Source organism: Anser cygnoides, chromosome 17 (assembly GCF_040182565.1).
Source record: "Anser cygnoides isolate HZ-2024a breed goose chromosome 17, Taihu_goose_T2T_genome, whole genome shotgun sequence".
Classification (NCBI taxonomy): domain Eukaryota; kingdom Metazoa; phylum Chordata; class Aves; order Anseriformes; family Anatidae; genus Anser; species Anser cygnoides.
Window position 1 is genome coordinate 9,422,947 of NC_089889.1, and position 17,833 is coordinate 9,440,779.

The following is a 17,833-nucleotide window of genomic DNA, read 5'->3' on the forward strand; positions in this document are numbered from 1 at the left end:
CTAGCTTACTTCACAGCAACTTGCCTGTCCTGTACTTCTGAAAACTCATTACTACTATTTACTTATGAAACTAGGATCAATACTGTATGTAACCCTTTTCACTCAGTAAAACATGCTAAAACACTGTAATAATCCAGTAACACTTTACAGAAAGTTAACACACAAACCAGAAAAAAATAGCATTTTTCCTAATTCTCTAAATTCCTAAAACCAGTAATTGCCTCAACAGTCACAGCATTTTAAAACCATAAAGTCACAGTAGTCTCTTAGCATTAAGCAAAATTAATAAAGTTCAACTGTAATGTAAACATTGTATGAAAGATGAGTTAATGATCTATGATAAACCTCATTTCTCTATTCTCTGACACTTGACTTATCAAAACCAATTATTCTGACACCATACTAGCAATGTTGCCTTATTTCCTGAAAAAGGAACTGAAGTTTATTTTTCAGTGCAGAAGAGTCCTACAGAAAAAGGAATAGACGCTTAAAAGCAGGGCTGTAATGATACTGTTGCAGCCTCATACAAAGATGAATTAACAACATCAGACATTGACACTAAAATGACTTCTTTAAGAGGAAAAAAAAGCACGAAAGACCATAAAACAGCAGAATGAGAAATTCGAAATATTTTGGTACCCAAGATTGTTCCAAATTCTAGTTTTAATGTACTTTATCACTTTTCTCAGAAAAAGAGGATTTTACTACTTCTTCAGGAAACACTATTTCCCACATGCAAATGATTTCCTCAATCGTTCCAACGGATGCCAACTCGCACTTACAGCCAGGTGGAGGTGGTTCCTTTTCTTCAACTTACTAGCCTTCCCTAGTTAAGACAACTACTAAGTTGTTCACAGAAACCTTCTACACATTACTTCAATTTCATTTCTCCAAAGGATCTTTGTCCTTCATAGACTAGGAAAAATCCAGAATAAATTGCAAGATCTTCACTATCTATTTAACAAGTTCTTTTTGCTTCTGTCCCCACTTCCCCCCAGCATTCAACTGCTCATTCTTTTCCAAAAGAAATATATATATATACACACAATTTTGTCAGTGGGGTGAGATGGTGCAAACTAAGTAGTTTTATTAGCATAGAAAAATATACAGAAATCTTAACTAGAGCATTGTTTACTATCAGGAACAAGGTTCACATGAAAATAATCCTAAAGAGTCTAGAAGATGGAAATACTTTTTCCTGCAGACCAAGACAGATCAGTGCCATTGAAGTTCTTGCACTGGATTAAACTGCTACTGATTTGCATTCAACTTGTTAAAACATGCAGTTATTGCAAGAATGCTTGCCCCCCCCCCTTTTTTTTTTTTTTAAGTGTACAGTAGTGATCACTTAATATCAAATTTATCTTTCCCTGCCAGAAAAAATGAAATTCTCACCCCAACAGGAACAACAACAGACAAAGCCTATTCATATCATACTCTCAGTCTGGCCAAGAACCTGATGAAACGTTTTCCTTAAAATAGTTAAATTCTTATCCAAAGACACTACACACTAAGCCTCACAGCAGTGATCTTTTAAGAGCTAAGAGTTAATTTGTGTTATAATTCTGTTTTTGCTTAACCAAACAAGGCAAACAACACACTTAGATTATAAAGTCACTGTTTAAAACTAAACACAAAGTATTACCCTCACCATTCTCTCCATACTGCCAACAGAAATGCCTTTTTCTTTTTTTTTTTTTTTTTTTTTTTAATATTCCATGAGCTACCACCTTAATAAACTCTTCAGTCATTACGAGTTTTGCGGTTTCCTGGAGGTGGAAATGTCACAAGTCAGTGTCATTACCTTATGTTCTAATAACAAAATGAGATTCCAAAAGAGTTGCACACTGTGCTCACTACATGTGATTCATGATGCAAAGCTTATGGAAACAGATACATCAGGAAAGCAGTGACCGCCTGACAAGGTGAAATGCTACTAGCTTCAAACACACAATGCAAAGACTCTTGATGTACTTTTTTTTCCCCCATAGACTCCTACCTTGGTCAGTTTTGGTTGCTGGCTTCCAGTTTTCAGCACTAATTACTGGCAGACAAACCTGACCCTTTTCATCGATGTTAGGGTGATAGATCTTTGTTTTAAATGTAATCTTAGGAGGTTTGAATGGATATTCTGCTGGAAAGTTGATTTCGATTCTGAAGGCTCCTTTGTCATATGGAGGATTGTCCTGCAACAAGATAACAAAATATCAAGAATGTAGCATATTCTAACAAAATTTAAGAAAAAGCAAGCTCCAGGCTTCAATCTATCAAATGACCTCTTTTTAAAGCACTTTTTTTCCCCAAACACACTGACACGTCCATGTGTCAGGAAACATCAGAACCAATTTGGTAAGAAAGAGGCAATACGATCTCTATCTTTCTATTCTGGAAAAGGAGAATTATCACTGTTCTGAAGCAGGCTGACATTTCTACTAGCAGGAAAGCACCCAATACCATTTATTCCATGATCAGAGATCTATCTAATAAGAACTTTTATTCCTACACCTTTGTATTTCAAAAAACCTTGTAAACCCTTTCTGAGATACAAACAGGAAACCTGGCAAGGAAATTGGTTTCTCTGAACCTAGTTATTTTGTGTGTCTCACAACATGGTGGTTCGAATAGCAAAGCAGTTTGATTTGTCAGATTTCCCTATACATTCTGAGAACCTTTTTGTGCTGACTACATAAAAATCTGCTGAGCATTCATTTGTACTAAAGATAGATATTCACTGCGTCTGCTGATGAGAACATTCTGAATTTGTATGCAGTTTTAGCACCCACTGTTATCAGATCATTTTTGAAGGAGTACGATGAAAGAAATGTGAAGTAGGCAAAGTAGATCTTCCTGCTTTAACAGAAAAAAACAATGCCTAGAATCTCATTTAGAAAACCTGTTAGACTATTGATATTGTTTCAAATACTAACTGCAGAAGAAAGGCAGAAGAAGAATAAGCTATTGCTACATTTCAAGCTGATGAAAATGCCCTTCTGCAATGAAAACAGAAACTGTCATGAAGCTTTTCCAGATACTTGAAGAAAAACAGTTGAAGATTGAATGTTTCCAGTTTGTGTTAAGTATAATCACACACATCCTTCACGACCCATCAGATCATTTCCTTCAATCAAACCCACCCACAAGTTAAAAAAAAGCTTTACCAAAATTTGGGGGTAAGGAGCATTTTATTAAAGTATTACTCAACAGATAATGTTTAATTTTAGTTTCATCTAGAAGGGGAAATCTGGTTGTGCCTTTCTAAGAAATAAAGCACAACTTTTTGAGTCAAGGTTAGAGGTAAGTAAAGTGCCTTAAAATCACTTTTTATCCAAGCAATCATAAAAGCCTGGTAAGTTTAACAAGTAACTTTCTGGTCATGATGACAACTTCAGCATTTAATGCCCTCTCCCCACACTGCTCACTTGTTCTTACCTCCATCACACGCTAGAATTTGTGAGGACGTTCAATGAACTGATACGGGAACTGACCTGGCTTAAAAATATCCCTTTTCTGCTTGACTCTCTTTCAGTCAGAACAGTTCTTCACCATAACTCAGCAATAAATTTAACTAAAAATGTATGTAAAAGGGTGGCTCATCTTTTCAATTGACATTCCAGCAATTCATTTCCAATAGTTTGTTACATTCATTCTGATACTGACAAGGGAGAGAACCAGGATTATAAATACCGTAACACAGATGGCAAGAAGTTGACTTACATTTACCTGGAGTATTTTGCTCTGCAAAAGTTTATTAAAACTGCTTGCTATGGACAAGATTAAATGAAATTCATGGTATACCAACAGCACCTCTTACTTCAGGCAAGGAGCCTGAAGTCTTGTACTGGTGTTTGAAACGAACAGTGTATCTTCTCAACATAGGGTACATAAGGTGCCCTATTCTAGGATTTAGAACAGGAAAAGACGTTGATGAGCTGTCTCAGCTGAACACTCTGGAAAACTAACAGTCGTTCCAAAGAGCAAAATATGACATATACAGTAAAGGTTTTTAGAGCAGCATTTTTCACAGTAATTCTGCATGAACATGCCAAAATACTAACAACCTTCATATCTTTTAACACTTTCATTAAGAAGCTGACCAAAATAACGCCTAGTTACAGAGTTTAATAATCAGTAACCAGTTAGTCCTACTAAAATATGAGCAGTATGTCATTAAACCCTTACCAAGAACAAATGGAAACAGCAAGTAAAACTTCAAAAGCAACAACTCAGGAAAACAAACCAAAAAAAAAAAAACCAACCCAACCTATACTTGCAACCAGTTTGTATTTGACATTTTTAAGCCACCAACCCCAAGAGTGCAAAAGCTAAAAAATTATGCTTCAGAGAATGCATCATTTTTAGTGTTTTCTTCAAATAGTCATCTATACTACTCTTTCAACACTTACAACACAAATATTAATTACTACAATAAATGTAGATTTCGTGACAAAATTCCCTCTTAACTACACCAGCAATGAATTTATGGCTATTTCCCTTGCAACAGGGCACATTATAAAACAAAAGGTAGGCATGAAGTGTGGTTCCTCGCAATGATGCTTAAACACTTGTGATGTGAATCTTTGCAAATAAAACACTAAGTTCATGCTCATACTCTGGTGAGCAGAAACTATTAAAAATAGAAGTAGTACACCACGTACTGCAAATTTTAACAGGAATAAACTTTCTGGTGTTTTGCTTTATTAGCCACATTTACCAACTTCAAAGTATTATCAGAACACTATCCTGTTATACATGAACCACAAATATCGGAGTGGCTTACAAAGCACACTGTTTCTCAGCTATGCCAAATTCTAGTGTCAAATCCTGCTTGCTTTATGCGCGAGAATAACCTCAACCACTAGAATTACTTGCAGAAACGCATGTAAAGAGTAAACTAAATCTGTTCTACAGTACCTCAAGTTCAAAGGCCTCGCAATTATCTCAGCAGAGACTGCATGATCCAAGTTTGGGAATGCCCTTCAGCTAACACAGCACAGGCACTGCCAGACTAAAGTTTCAAAGTGTTTTAAAAAGACAAATTTACGCTGGTCAGGAGACCTTTTAGGTTGTACTCAAGGAAAAGCAGAACTGATGCTCTACTAGCATGGCTTCTATTGCTGCAGACATTTGAGTAGCTCATGTAACTAAGTAAGCGTGAGCCACGGCAGTGGAAAATAAAGGAGGTGAAAATCCACATGACTTCAATTTAAAGAGAATTCTCTTCTGAGAATCCAAACAATTTCCTTGCATCAAACTTTTTCTAATACTAAATTTTGTTCTAGAAATAGTCAGTTACAAACAAAACAATCCAACCAACCAAAAAAAAAACCACACAACTAAAAACCGAAACACACCAAAAGCTATTGAGGAGTAAACAAAGTATTCACAACTCAGATTTTATCCCACAATGTAGATTTTGTACTTTCAGATTAACGTAATAAACTACAAAATTAACCTGCCTGCCCTTTCCAATACCTTTCCCAACTAACCCAGTGCCATCACCGAGCCACAGCCCTTGCCAGTTGCAGCCATCTGTTGGACCAGGCCTATAACTGCGCAGCATCCAGCCAGGTATCGATCAGAGAAGTCTAGATCTCTTTCAATTACGTATGGATTTTTCTTCACAGGAGTTATGAGAAACACCTACTAACGTAATCAGACATGGATAGAACAAAACCACACAAAACATTCAAGTAAAATGAGACAGCAAGGTTACAGTATTTGCCTAAGATTATAGGAGAAGTCTAAAGAGAACCAAGAATTAAACCTAGGGCCACATTAAATGCCCAGAAAACCACAACTCCGAAAGCCAGTTTTTACAGTAGTAAGAAAAAGTCCTGTGAGGGTGCAAAAGTTGTCTAATGGTCACTAACAGCAGCGCTAAGCTGTGCATTTGTGATACAAATGATCATTGCTTTACTTTAAAGCTCATTAGAATAAGGAATCATCTATACTCACAGGAACAATAAGCCCTTGCCAGGTCAATAAATTAGCTTCATCAACCTGGATATTACGGAAGTTTTTCATTCCACATTTGCGGATTTCTTCAAGCTCCTGGAAAACAAACAGAGTGTAAACGGAAGTTAACAGTAACGTTAGACAAGATGCATCTTGACATTTCAGAATGCTTGCAGGTCAACGTGGGTTCTTTAATACTACAGAATATTGAGATTTCAGTGGTGGCAACCCACATAAACCAGAGAAATTTTGCCCCTGTGAGAAGTAAAATTTTCTGAGACAGGGTGTTTAAAAAGTTTTGGTGTGTCACAAAGATATAAAAATGCTTTGTTAATAACATCATTATACATACAATGAAGTAGCAGTATAAGAAAGTGTATTTTAAAATGTTTTTACATCTCAAATGCAAATCAATGCCTTTGGTAACAGGCTTTGATAATAGCGAAGAATAGAAATCAAGTGCAACTGAGGACTTGTCTGAATGAGAACTAGTGATTTGGAAGAATTACTTCAAAACAGTTTAAACACTGAAAGTCATTGAACAGACCCATTATTTCAACCGAAAACTAACAGATTCCAGCTAGATCAAGTTAAATTGATGTAAATCCAGAAAAGTATCCAACCCAAGGTAGTCTTATTTATATCAGTAACTCAAGAAGATGCTTCTTCATCTTTGATTCATACCTCCGTATGTAGCAGTATTTATTAAGGTGCCTCTCTTTATAACTACATCACTCTTGAACAAAGCATCCTTCTGCACCCACCAATCATCTGTCAAATTATTTTTGATCAGTTAGTGATCTAACTATCACTAAAACAAATATTTTGGCTATTTTTTATATTTAAAGTCACATATGAGCCCTACTTTAGCAACTGTTTTCCTGAGTATTTTATCTTAAAGCTCTAAGACCAAAAAACAAACACCTCAAGGCTCCACTTTTTTTTTTTTTTTTTAGCCCACAGTAGTTATAGCTCTTTGCTATTGAAGAGTTTGACCTTTAAAGTGAATTTAACTGATTTAAGATGAATTCAAGTCATCCCCAGTGAAAGGTAAAATCTTCCCGGTGATTTCAAGACTGAAGCACATGTGTGTCTGGCCACACATGTTCAGAAAAATGTTGCTTATGTGCACTCTGCCAGCACACAGTTCTTTGCTGAGTGTAACCACATTTGTGAAACCAGGCTATACATTCTGATAGAAACTCCAACTACAATCAAAGGCACTATATGCTGAAAAAAAGATCAGTTTTCATGGTAAAAGGACTTTTTTTTTTTTTTGATAAAACGTTCGTATTTCATCATAGAACAACCTTTTCTGCACCTGACTGGAATAGATTTAATACTTGCCGTGATCTCTTGCATAAACTTAGCAACACAATAAAACACAAACACAAAAGGGGAACAAGATTTCCAAATGCACAAAGAAAATAAAAAATCATGACAGCTACAGACTAGAAGATGAACATTTACACTTCCACCCGCTGCATCTCTGAAAGCAAGAGCATACTCACAACACAACAGTTTAACCTTGGTGTCTCCAATATTGAATCAATGCCCAACACAATCTTCATGACACTAAAACCAGCTGCTTAGTCTAGATCTCTGGATTAATCCCCAAATTCCACTGCTGTTAGATTTGCGCAATATCACAGACAGTTTTTTGTTGTCGTTTTGCTTTTTTTTAAAGGATAAGAGGATTATCCTATTTCCTTAATACAGGAAAACATACGGAAAAAAAACACGCAAAAATAATCCCATGAAGAACATTTAGAGGGATCCAGAGGAAGCCAAAGTACCCAGATGAAAATAACCTTCATTATCACAGGTATGAGAGATCATTTTTGACCACTGAAACTGCAAATCTGCACACTGCTTTATAGCTAGCTTTGAATGCTTACTGCACAAAGCATCAGCTCAGAAGAACCTGACCAACACTGCTCATCCTGGCTAGTTTAGGAAAGGAACTAACTCACAACGCTGCTCTAAGCCACTTGCTGTCTACACATACAGAACTGTGAAGTCCTAGCAAACAACCACTCCACAGGGTGTAAGAGGGATAAATCCCCACCAGATGTAATGCACCAAACACCAGGAATAAAACAAGCTAGATTAACCATAAGGCATTCAGGCATGAATAAACACGCAACACAAGTAGTTTGCCTCTAAAACAAGGGAAGAAAAATGGGTTTAGATATTTTCTAGTCAATTTATTTAAAACATTACATGTATACAGAAACTTACAGAAATCCCCAAAATGTCCCAGTGAGTGTGGCTTCCACGTGGAAGTTATCATCACAGGTTCAGAAAAGTTGCATGAAAGGAAGAAAAAATTCAGACAAATATGCAAAAAATATTCCCTGTTTTCCCTCAAGTCCACCACACGGGAGAGGGAATTAAATAGCCTGGAAGACAGCAGGGCAAAGAGCAAGCAGAAACCGTGTTCAGGGCACCTTCCTCTTTTAAAATGACTTGCTAAGCCTATGCAGGAATTCACTTTCATAATCAAAGAAGTGGTAAATTACTGCAGTGCACTGGGACTATATTCTGTGCTTCTGCTGCTGCCTTGGGTCTTGAGGTAGTAACTAGCAACTGAAAAAGAAAGCAGAGGAGTATAAACTAAGCAATTCCTCTCCTCACAGATATGACTTGCATGAATTATTTACTTAAGACAGGCTCCAATTTATCCTATAAGTGTATTTACAGTGTAATACTATATTTGCAATTCATATTTTTAGTTTTTTTTTTTTGTGTGTGTAATTCATCGGGAGTGATAAGAGATTCAGCACTCAGGATTAAAAGGGCGAAGGGGGTGTTTGGGTTTTTTTTTTCCGGCAACTGACAAAACCCCTAATAAAGATCTAAATTACAGAGGCAGACACAACTAAAGCATATGCGTACAGTTAAAAGAGTCAATGAGCTACTAAATACCATCAAACAGCACAGATTAAAAGTTCATACTTTATTTAGCATGAGCAAGTCCAGAGAGACAAAAATTACTTGATGATGTTAAAGGATATAGTTCAAATATTTATTTTAAAATAACCCTTAGGAGTCTAGGCAGACAGTGAATGGATTAATTCCTATTCCCGTCCTCCACCCCTTAATTTTGTCAAGTAACATAATTAAAGGCACACAGAAGGAGTGTAACTAGAGGTTAGAACACTGCAGTAAGAATTTAAGTCATCTTTCATTACTCTGTTATCAACCTTGCACGTGGCCTGCCTGCACTGGTTTGCCCGTTTATAAAACAGAAATGTCTTCTTATTTCAGGGGGCTCCCTTGAGACGTGATGTTTGTAGTTTGGATATGTTCAGAGAAAGTGTTATACACAGTGCTTGAGAAGGAGAAAATGTTGTTTCAGAGGTAATAACTGGTCTGAACGTAGTCCTACAAGTACGTGCTACCTTTCTCATATATAATCTATCAATAAATTGTTAAAATTTTAATTTTGGCTTCGAACAGCACAAATGATTACATGCTATTGAAAATCAAATGTTTGAAATGAAGAAGAAAATTAGAGTGGCATCAGCTTAAAATGTACTCAACTCTTAAAAAGAAGGTTCAAATATTAAATATACACCTAAAGCCATATATTCTCAAATAATTTTTAGAATTCCCGGTTCCTCTAAATTCCATCCAGGACTAGAAAAAAATGGTTCTGAACACAGTCCTGCAACTACTTTGCCCGTGCATCTCTGAAGTTTGGGGTCTTGTCTAAAAAGAAACAAACCTAGTATGAAAATGCAGCGAAGACTTAACAACTATAAGAGTTTAATCCAAGATATGGGAGTAGGCGTAAGGGCTTATATTGACGTCAAGTTCTGCATCAAGCCCAAAATGCTATTAAATACACAAAGAAAAATGAGTTTACTGAAACAACTCCAAACCTCATTTGTCTTGTGTTTACAATTTCTGTTTACCTGGTCATAAATAGAATCTCTAAGAGAAGTGTGACAAAGTTAAACAAGGCTCCAAAGCATTGATAAGACGCTGGCCAATTTTACTCTCTGAATCTTGTATACTGCTGAGAAAGGTCCAAAAAACAAAACAAAACAAAATTAAAATCAAGTAGAACGGAAAACAAAACAGATTCTAGCTCTTATAGGAGCTATTATTAAGTTTCCACTGTGACGTTACAGCCTGTATACACACGTGCCTTTTATTTATTCTACTTTTTGGCAGAATATTTTCCATCTGATCCTTATTCAGAAATGTTTTCTTAAGATTTTGATTATAAATCCTTTTGCCACTTTTCAGTTTCAAAAAAGGAAAATAAATCAGTATTCTCACTTTTCCATAGGGACAATCATAGCTGCTCAGAGCCAGACTTCCCTTGTTACTGAGAACCAGTGACTGGATCCATTTAGAATTGTTTTTCAATAGCAAAGTTGGTTAAAACACCTTTATTTGGAATGGTTATACTGTTTACAAGACCACAGCATACTGCAAATTGCAGGCCATCTACAGCAGGTACATGGGTGTGGCTTTGTTTTTCTGTTTTATCATGAAGTTCAACAGTTGCATAAATGTTTGACTATGCAATCATGGCAGCAGAGTGAGAACAAGAACAAGAAAATAACTTACTTATCCTTTAAATCTATTTTCAGTTCTTAATGCTAAAAATACTTTTAATGTCTAAAAGCCAGGAACAAAAGTGTGGATCCTACAGAAACCTTAGCTTGATCATATTGCAGATGAACACAGAAAGAAGTAGCTCCAACCCCGGGACCAGAGAGCCTTCTCAAATGTTGCTGAAAAATGCCAGTTGAAGGCCCATCTCAGTACCACACGCTACTCAAACCCCAAGTACTATGACTATCCAGCCCCGAAATAGCCTTCCCTTTGCAACTACCCACTACCTCTCCACATATCATTTAGCTCCAGATCTCCAATGGAAAGCGGCTTGTTTTACATCAGTGGGTGGCAACTGTGAAAAGCACTCGAGTGAAGTCTCTGGCATGTCTCCTGGAGATCTGTGTTCCCCATCAGAAGTGTTTGGAGACAATTTGATTTTTACGAGAAAGGGTCTTGAAGCAAAGCAGCTCCCTTGAAAGAGAAAGCTATGCTGCTTTCCTAAATCTAATTACTCTGTATTTGCCTGTTTTTTTTTTCCCCCCTCGAGAGATGATCCAAAACAACAAACCCTTGTTGAAGGCTGCCTTATTCCCACCTCTCACATTTCATGAGGAGCTGATATCTGACAACTATGGCTCTTTGAAGAGGTGTAATGGTGGCTCATAGATCAAAACTTCACCTCAAATGTTGCTGGAACGTGATTCATTAGCTATGAATATTTCACATTTTTACTAACCTAGGTGTGCTCCTGGAAAGACTTGAAAAAACAGTAGAGAAAACTTGAGTTAGACTAGACTGCATACCGTTGACAATGGCATAAAGCTACAATAGGCCATAAATAGGTCTCTGGCCTATGAAATGTAACTTGCGCACACAGAGCCTGAGATAACAAGACAATTTTATGCACGTTATAACTTGACTTTTTTAGGACTTGATTTTTTTTAGTACTTCTTTCACAAGGAGGTTTGCAAATTGAAGATTCCACAGTTGGAAAAGGATGTCCACTTCTACCTGCAGAGTGGCAACAATACTCCCATTGCCAGTTTTCTGTGGGCAGGTAGCATGTTATCATGAACTTACTACATCCAGTCTCTTTGTGCCACTGTGATTAATATAAATAACTATGCTGCATGACACGCATCCAGAAAAAATTACACTACTTCAAAACGTTGGCAAGACCTTACGGAAATGGGAATTACTTTATTTTATGTGACTTATAAAAGGTTCAAAGTTAATTCTCAGGTACCAAAGACAAACTTGATATTTAGCCCAAAAAAAGACAGTTAATGCTTATCCTAAATTATTTTAGGAAATGGAGTGACACACTGAAAAACTATTTCCTTTAGTTATCATCTCTCATCATTCTATGGCCCTGAGACATAAACACCACAGACTCTTCAATACTGCAAAACTGTAACAGTGAAAGACTTTAAAGAGTCATTTGCTGATCTATGAATTTCCACTTTAGAACTTAAATAAAGGTATCAGGTTGATACAGATGAGATCAGACCTGCAAAACATCACGCTGCAGAGATCCGCATTACATCATCTGTACAAGAGCTCTGGTTTGCTCCTACTGAGATGAATGAAGACTCAGAGCATGTTGGACCCTACAAAAGGCACAAAGGTAGCTGCTTATTTAATAGCATTTACAAGTTACACAATAAAGCATCTCACAGCTGTTGAACTTGCATAGAAAAGCACACAACACACACGGTCCATAAATATAAGGCAATAAAAATGAAAGTAAAAACGTAAGAGGGAAGTTACCAATGTCTCCTTCCTTCCTACACCACTCCCTCTGAAAAGGGATTGCTACACTGTTTTTCTAGAAAAGAACGTCACATTATCAAAAATCATTTTTACGGTATGCTTTCAGTGGAAAAGTGAATTATTAACTGACAGTTAAGAAGCATAGTGAAACTGAACGGGGGGCTGAAAAACAAGAGGTACTGTAAATATTAAGGACAATTTATTTCACCTCCTGGATTTTTACGTTCTATGCTATTTAAAAAAAATTAGACTTCTTCCTCTCTAACTAGAAAGTAGTGCTGCTTTTTTGAACAATTAACAAATTTTTCAGAACTAGCATAAAAGCTCCTTTGCAAAAAGATAGTAAACAACAGTTCAGTTTATCTGAAACAAAGAACCTTATCTGAGTACAAAGGAACAGACACATTGATGATTCTAAAGCTGTGACAAAAATAACAGCTATCAAAAATGAAATAAATGAATGTCTTCTCACCAGGATCCTTAAGGACAATTAAAGGCTTACTCCTACTGATTTAATATATATGAATGACTCTGCACATAACGTATTTACTATTTAATTTGTAATGTCTACATAGCACAATTAAAATACCAAAACTACCCCTATGGAAGCAATACTGAGCTATTGTTTTCTTCAAAAGTGACCGAGCTACAATGGTTAATTATGTATATGCGCAGGTAAGGAAATACAACGTCAAATATCTACGTATCCCAGCCAAATCTCAGCCCTACTGGGGGTCTGCATCCTTGAAGTAACTTGTAAATCCTGTATTAAAAGGATAAGTTTAAGAGAATCACCCATATATCTATTAAATCCTAGTGCACGGTTATGTTGCACCCCACGGTGAGGTGGTTTTTAATCAGGTTAAGACATTGCCTGACAGCTAGAGGGTCCTTCCTCTGTGTTTCACAGGACCAGCCTGTAGAGCTCATTGATTTATGTTACAGGCATGCAAATACTGTAGGGTACTACCACAACATTTTATAGATGACTAGATTTTATGCCACTAAGTACGCGTGTCCTAAGCAAATTCCACTGCAAACAGCTTGTGACATGAATTGGCACTTATACACAACACATAGAAGAAACTTGCACCTTTTGGGGACAATTATTATCTTTTTAAGTACCTTAGTCCTCAAACAAGATGATAAAAAACACACAAGATTCTCAGCCCAAACACCAGTTTAAAATAACACACATTCCCTTTGTCGAAGCCGAGTTGGAAATACCACCCGTACTTAGGCGCAAGCTGACGGCTGAAGACGAAAACATCACCGCGCCCGGCGCGTGTGAGGAAACTGCTGAACCCGGGTCCAGACTTCACCGCGATAAGCCCCGGCCTCACCCGGCTGCCGCGGCGCTCGGAGCCCTCCCAGCAAATCCCCCAACCACGAACCCCCCCGAACAAACCCCTCCCGTCCCCGGGCGGGGGAGCCCCGCTCGCTGCCCAGGGCAGGGCTGGGGCAGGGGCGAGCCCCCCGCCCGCGGGCAGGGCGGCCCGGGCGCTTCGCCTCGCTTCCCTTCCCTTCTTCTCCCTTCCTTCCCCTTCCCTCCCGGCGCTGCCCCCGGCGGCGGGCCGACCCCTCACAGCGCCCCGGGGCTCGGCCGCTCCCCGCGGCGTCCCGGCAGCGGCGCTTCCTCCCCCCCCGGCCCTTCCTCTTTGCTTAGTCACCGCGGGAGCCCCCCGCGGGAGGGGACCCGGGCGGCCCCCGCCCAGCGCCCCCGCCCAGCCCCGGGCGCCCAACGGGGCCCGCGGCGGCGCCTCGGAGCCCGGCGCGGCGGCGGGGAGCGAGGGGGAGCCGGGGCGGCCCCTGACGGCCGCGGCCTAGGTGCCGGCTGCTCCCCGCCCGGCCGCCCCGGCCCGGCCGGCGACGAGGGGCAGGGCGAGGGTCCCGCTGGGCCGGGAGGGGGCTCCCCGGCCGCCGGAGGGGCGCTGAGGGAGAGGGGTCGGCGGCGGGCGGGCGCCCCCCGGCCCGCGGCGGCGCGGCGCTGGTGTTACCTTCATCAGCCTCCTGCTGGCCGCCATCTTGGCTCTGCTGCTGCCGCCCCACAATGCATGGCGGCGGCGGGCAGGGCGCTGCGGGCCTGCGCTTCCTGGGGCGGCGGGGCGGGGCGGGGCGGGGCGGCCCCCCGGCATGTCCCGCCCTGCCCTTCTCCTCCTCGCCTTGCCCTTCCCCTCCGCGGCACGGCTCGGTGCCTCCTCTCCTCAGAGGAGAGGGAGCTGTCAGCCCGCCCAGCCGGCCGCTGAAGGAGCAGGGGGATGCTCGCCCCGCTGCCCAGCCTCCAAAGCTTCCCCCCCGCAGGGCTTGGGGATGAGGCACGGGGCAGAAGTGGCAGCAGCAGGCCGCGAGGTGAAGCCCCCGCTGCTGTCAGATTTCTGTGTCTGTGCACCTGAATTGCCCCCAAAGGTGTTCACCCTCACCTCAGTGCTCTGATCTGAGCTGCCCCTGGCTAGGACCTTGTTTCCCCTTCACCCCCTCTCACGTCAGTTAGTGGCCTCAGCTGATCTAACACTTGTTCTACAACAAAGTTACTTTTATCACCTGAAAATTCTCCAAGTTTCAAAGTAAGCTTTACAAACTCAGACAAGTTAAAAATAAATATAGTTATTAGAGGCGGCTTCAAGAACTCAAAAATGCAACAAAAGTTGGTGGTAGTGAACAAGGAGTCTTAATACATGTTCTGAGAAGTTGTTCCCTGAACAACTATTCGATAACAAATATTTTGCATTTATATAGTCTGGTTGCTCCAAAACTCAGTTAATATTTGTTAATGAAATAAGCTATAAAGGAATTAAGTTAGTACTCACCACTTCATATGGGTATTGTAAAATAGCTTGTAAACATCTTTGAAGATCATAATATAAAATGAGATCATAACTCTAATAGATATGATACATTCAAAGGTTACTACATCCATTTTACTCAAGGAAAATGGAGTCAGAGGAAGCTAAATGAAAGGGGCAGACCATCCGGCTGAAATATTGGAAAGAAGTAAAGCAAGCATGCGTGCTGGCCAGCTGGAGAAATTCCATGTGTGTCAGGCTGGTACACACAATGTGAAAACAGAAACGCAGAGACTTGAAGGAGTAGCGATGTGCTGCTGAAGTGGAATGCTGGTGCTAAAGAGTAAAGAATTCTGATCTCTGATAAAAGGACTACCTCAGATTATACGCTACTGAAGTTCAGAAATACTCAAGTCTGATACCATGGTAACTTGGAAGAACAGTTCTTACAAATTATTTTACAGATGTCTAAAAATACAAAAAAATGCTGCTTTAGGTATTATCTTTATGTGCCTAAACTCTATTCATTTCTTTATCTTATCCTTATTCAACTATAGTTTTCCAAGACCAGCATATGTCTCAAGTATTCTCTAAACATTTTTTGTCCAGAAGAATTACTCCGGCCCTTGCCTATACCTGCACAGAAGCACGTAGCCTCCATGCAAAAAAGATATTACTAAAAGCATCACAAGGAAATCTGAGTTTACTATCTATAATTTTAATCCATGATTTTTACAGCTTGTAAGAGAGTGTCAGAAGTATCTGGGATAATTACTATGATAATCCGCATTTCCTTTGACAAGAAAAAATACCACCCACACTATAACTAACAATAGCCCAGCCAGTTCTTAAGAAATCACTGCTGAGCGTAGCTGTCCTTACAAACTGCCATTTGATGTTGAAATCCTTTATTACAGCAAGGTGTTTGAGAAGTTTAGGCAGAATTGTGCACATTCACATACCTGCCACCAGCATCCTGGGTCCTTTCAGTGTCCAGTTTTGGACTGGATACAGAGCAGATGCTATGATGCCAATGCTGTTGAATGACATCTTGTTCATTAGCAAGGGCCAAGCAACCACAGTCATATTGCTGGATCTCTCCTGCACGTCAATTACTGGCAGTCATGAAATGCTGTTGTTCAATACTGAAGTAACAGGAATTTCCTTTCAGACAGAATTTCATCAATTTACACCTCATACTTCCCTGCTGGTGACAAGAACAGGTCATTACTTACACTGAATTTTGCAGACAGTTTTCATTTTGGAACTTTTTTGTTGTTTCCAGGTTGTATCTATTATTTTATTTGACAAGAGTACACAAAAGTCAGGTTTTAGCGCTTGTCTTGTGATGTCTTCAGGGGACTGGCAGATGTTACATCTATGCCTGCCCATCCTTAAGGTCATTTTCTATGATCTATTTAAATAGAAATAAGGGACATAATTGTTCAACATCAAAAAGAAAAAAAAGTAAAAGAAAAAAAGAAATTGTGTAACCAGTTTGAACAGGTGAACCACAACATAGACCAACCCTTGAAAACTTTACAAAAGAGAAAATTTCTGTGAATATTTTACATTAGGAAATGACTGTCTGAAAGAAAACAAACAAACAAAACATTGCTCCCTTTGCTCTTCCCCTTTAGTTTTCACAATTTTGTTGCTGCATTAAATCTGGGTGCACAGCTTGAATATATGAGAAATATGCTGATTTGCAGAATAGAGACAGAATTCAGATTTGAAAGTTAATTAATTAATTCAGAACACAATAAAGGGATCTACCTGTGGTCTGCAGGGCTGAAGTTCACCTTCAGAAGCAACTAAGATAAAAACAAAATAATTCACATCTTAAATCATTATATGGCTCTAAATTGGAACTGTTAAAATGGGTTAAGAAGTGAAGACATACCTTTTTTTTTTTTTTGAGAATCCTCTACCCTATATTCCTGTACAGTTGCCAACAAATTTAAGTTTTTACACAGGTTTTCTTGTCCCATCGGCCTATTAGATCTCCAATGATAAGCATTTTAGAGCAATCAATTATATATTATGATAGCACAAATGTCAGATAACTATCATGCATCTAGTAAACAATTATAAACTCATTTTCCTCCTCCTGTGTTTTGTATTTTATGTACGTTAAATTGATTCTGCCCTATATGGAACCCTTTCCTCTTAAAGGTAAGATTCCTTGACTATTTACAGAAAAAAATGAAAACATTAAATGCCCTTTGCTCCAAGGTAGAAGAAAAAAAGAGCTCTGTTGATTTCCTATGTACTAAGAGTAAACTTAACAGACTCTGGACCAAGTTAACACTGCACTGCATATACCAAATACCACTTTGTGACCAATTTCTTTCATTCATAACTCTGAATTACTTTTACTTCCATCCATGATCACGTAACACCTAACTGACTTGGTAGTAATTTGCTTATTTAAATGAGTCACGTATATTGCTATGTTTTTTAGCTGCCTTCTAATGAAGCGTAGCAGCAGGAAACAAAGGGAGAGCCTGCTTCCAGGCCCTGGTCAGCACTGCAAAAATGAGCATAAAGCAGAGAAAAGCACTTCAAGTTGCTGCTCTTGCAGCAGACAAGGAGCTCAGCTCTAACCTCACTCACATCTAGTGTCTCAGCTCAGTTCCTCAGTGCTGTGAGACAGTTTGAGAAAGGTTTCCCTTATAACTGCATAACTGTGCTGACAAGGTGGTGGTAGAAAGACATTTCAAAACAGCTTTAATAAAATCATTGCC

The 17,833-nt window shown here is 39.3% G+C and overlaps 1 protein-coding gene across 1 annotated transcript in view; it reads right to left on the reverse strand.

Annotated features, from left to right (window-relative positions):
• The window catches only part of UBE2L3 (ubiquitin conjugating enzyme E2 L3), a 16,646-nt gene extending 2,210 nt beyond the window's left edge, over positions 1-14,436 (reverse strand). The window contains exons 1-3 of the mRNA XM_066978867.1: positions 14,301-14,436; positions 5,956-6,051; positions 2,000-2,186 (exon numbers count right to left, since the gene is read on the reverse strand). Of these exons, the coding sequence (XP_066834968.1) occupies positions 2,000-2,186; positions 5,956-6,051; positions 14,301-14,327 (310 nt within the window). The 5' untranslated portion in view covers positions 14,328-14,436. The remainder of the gene's footprint in view (positions 1-1,999; positions 2,187-5,955; positions 6,052-14,300) is intronic.
• Between the last annotated feature and the right edge of the window lie 3,397 nt (positions 14,437-17,833).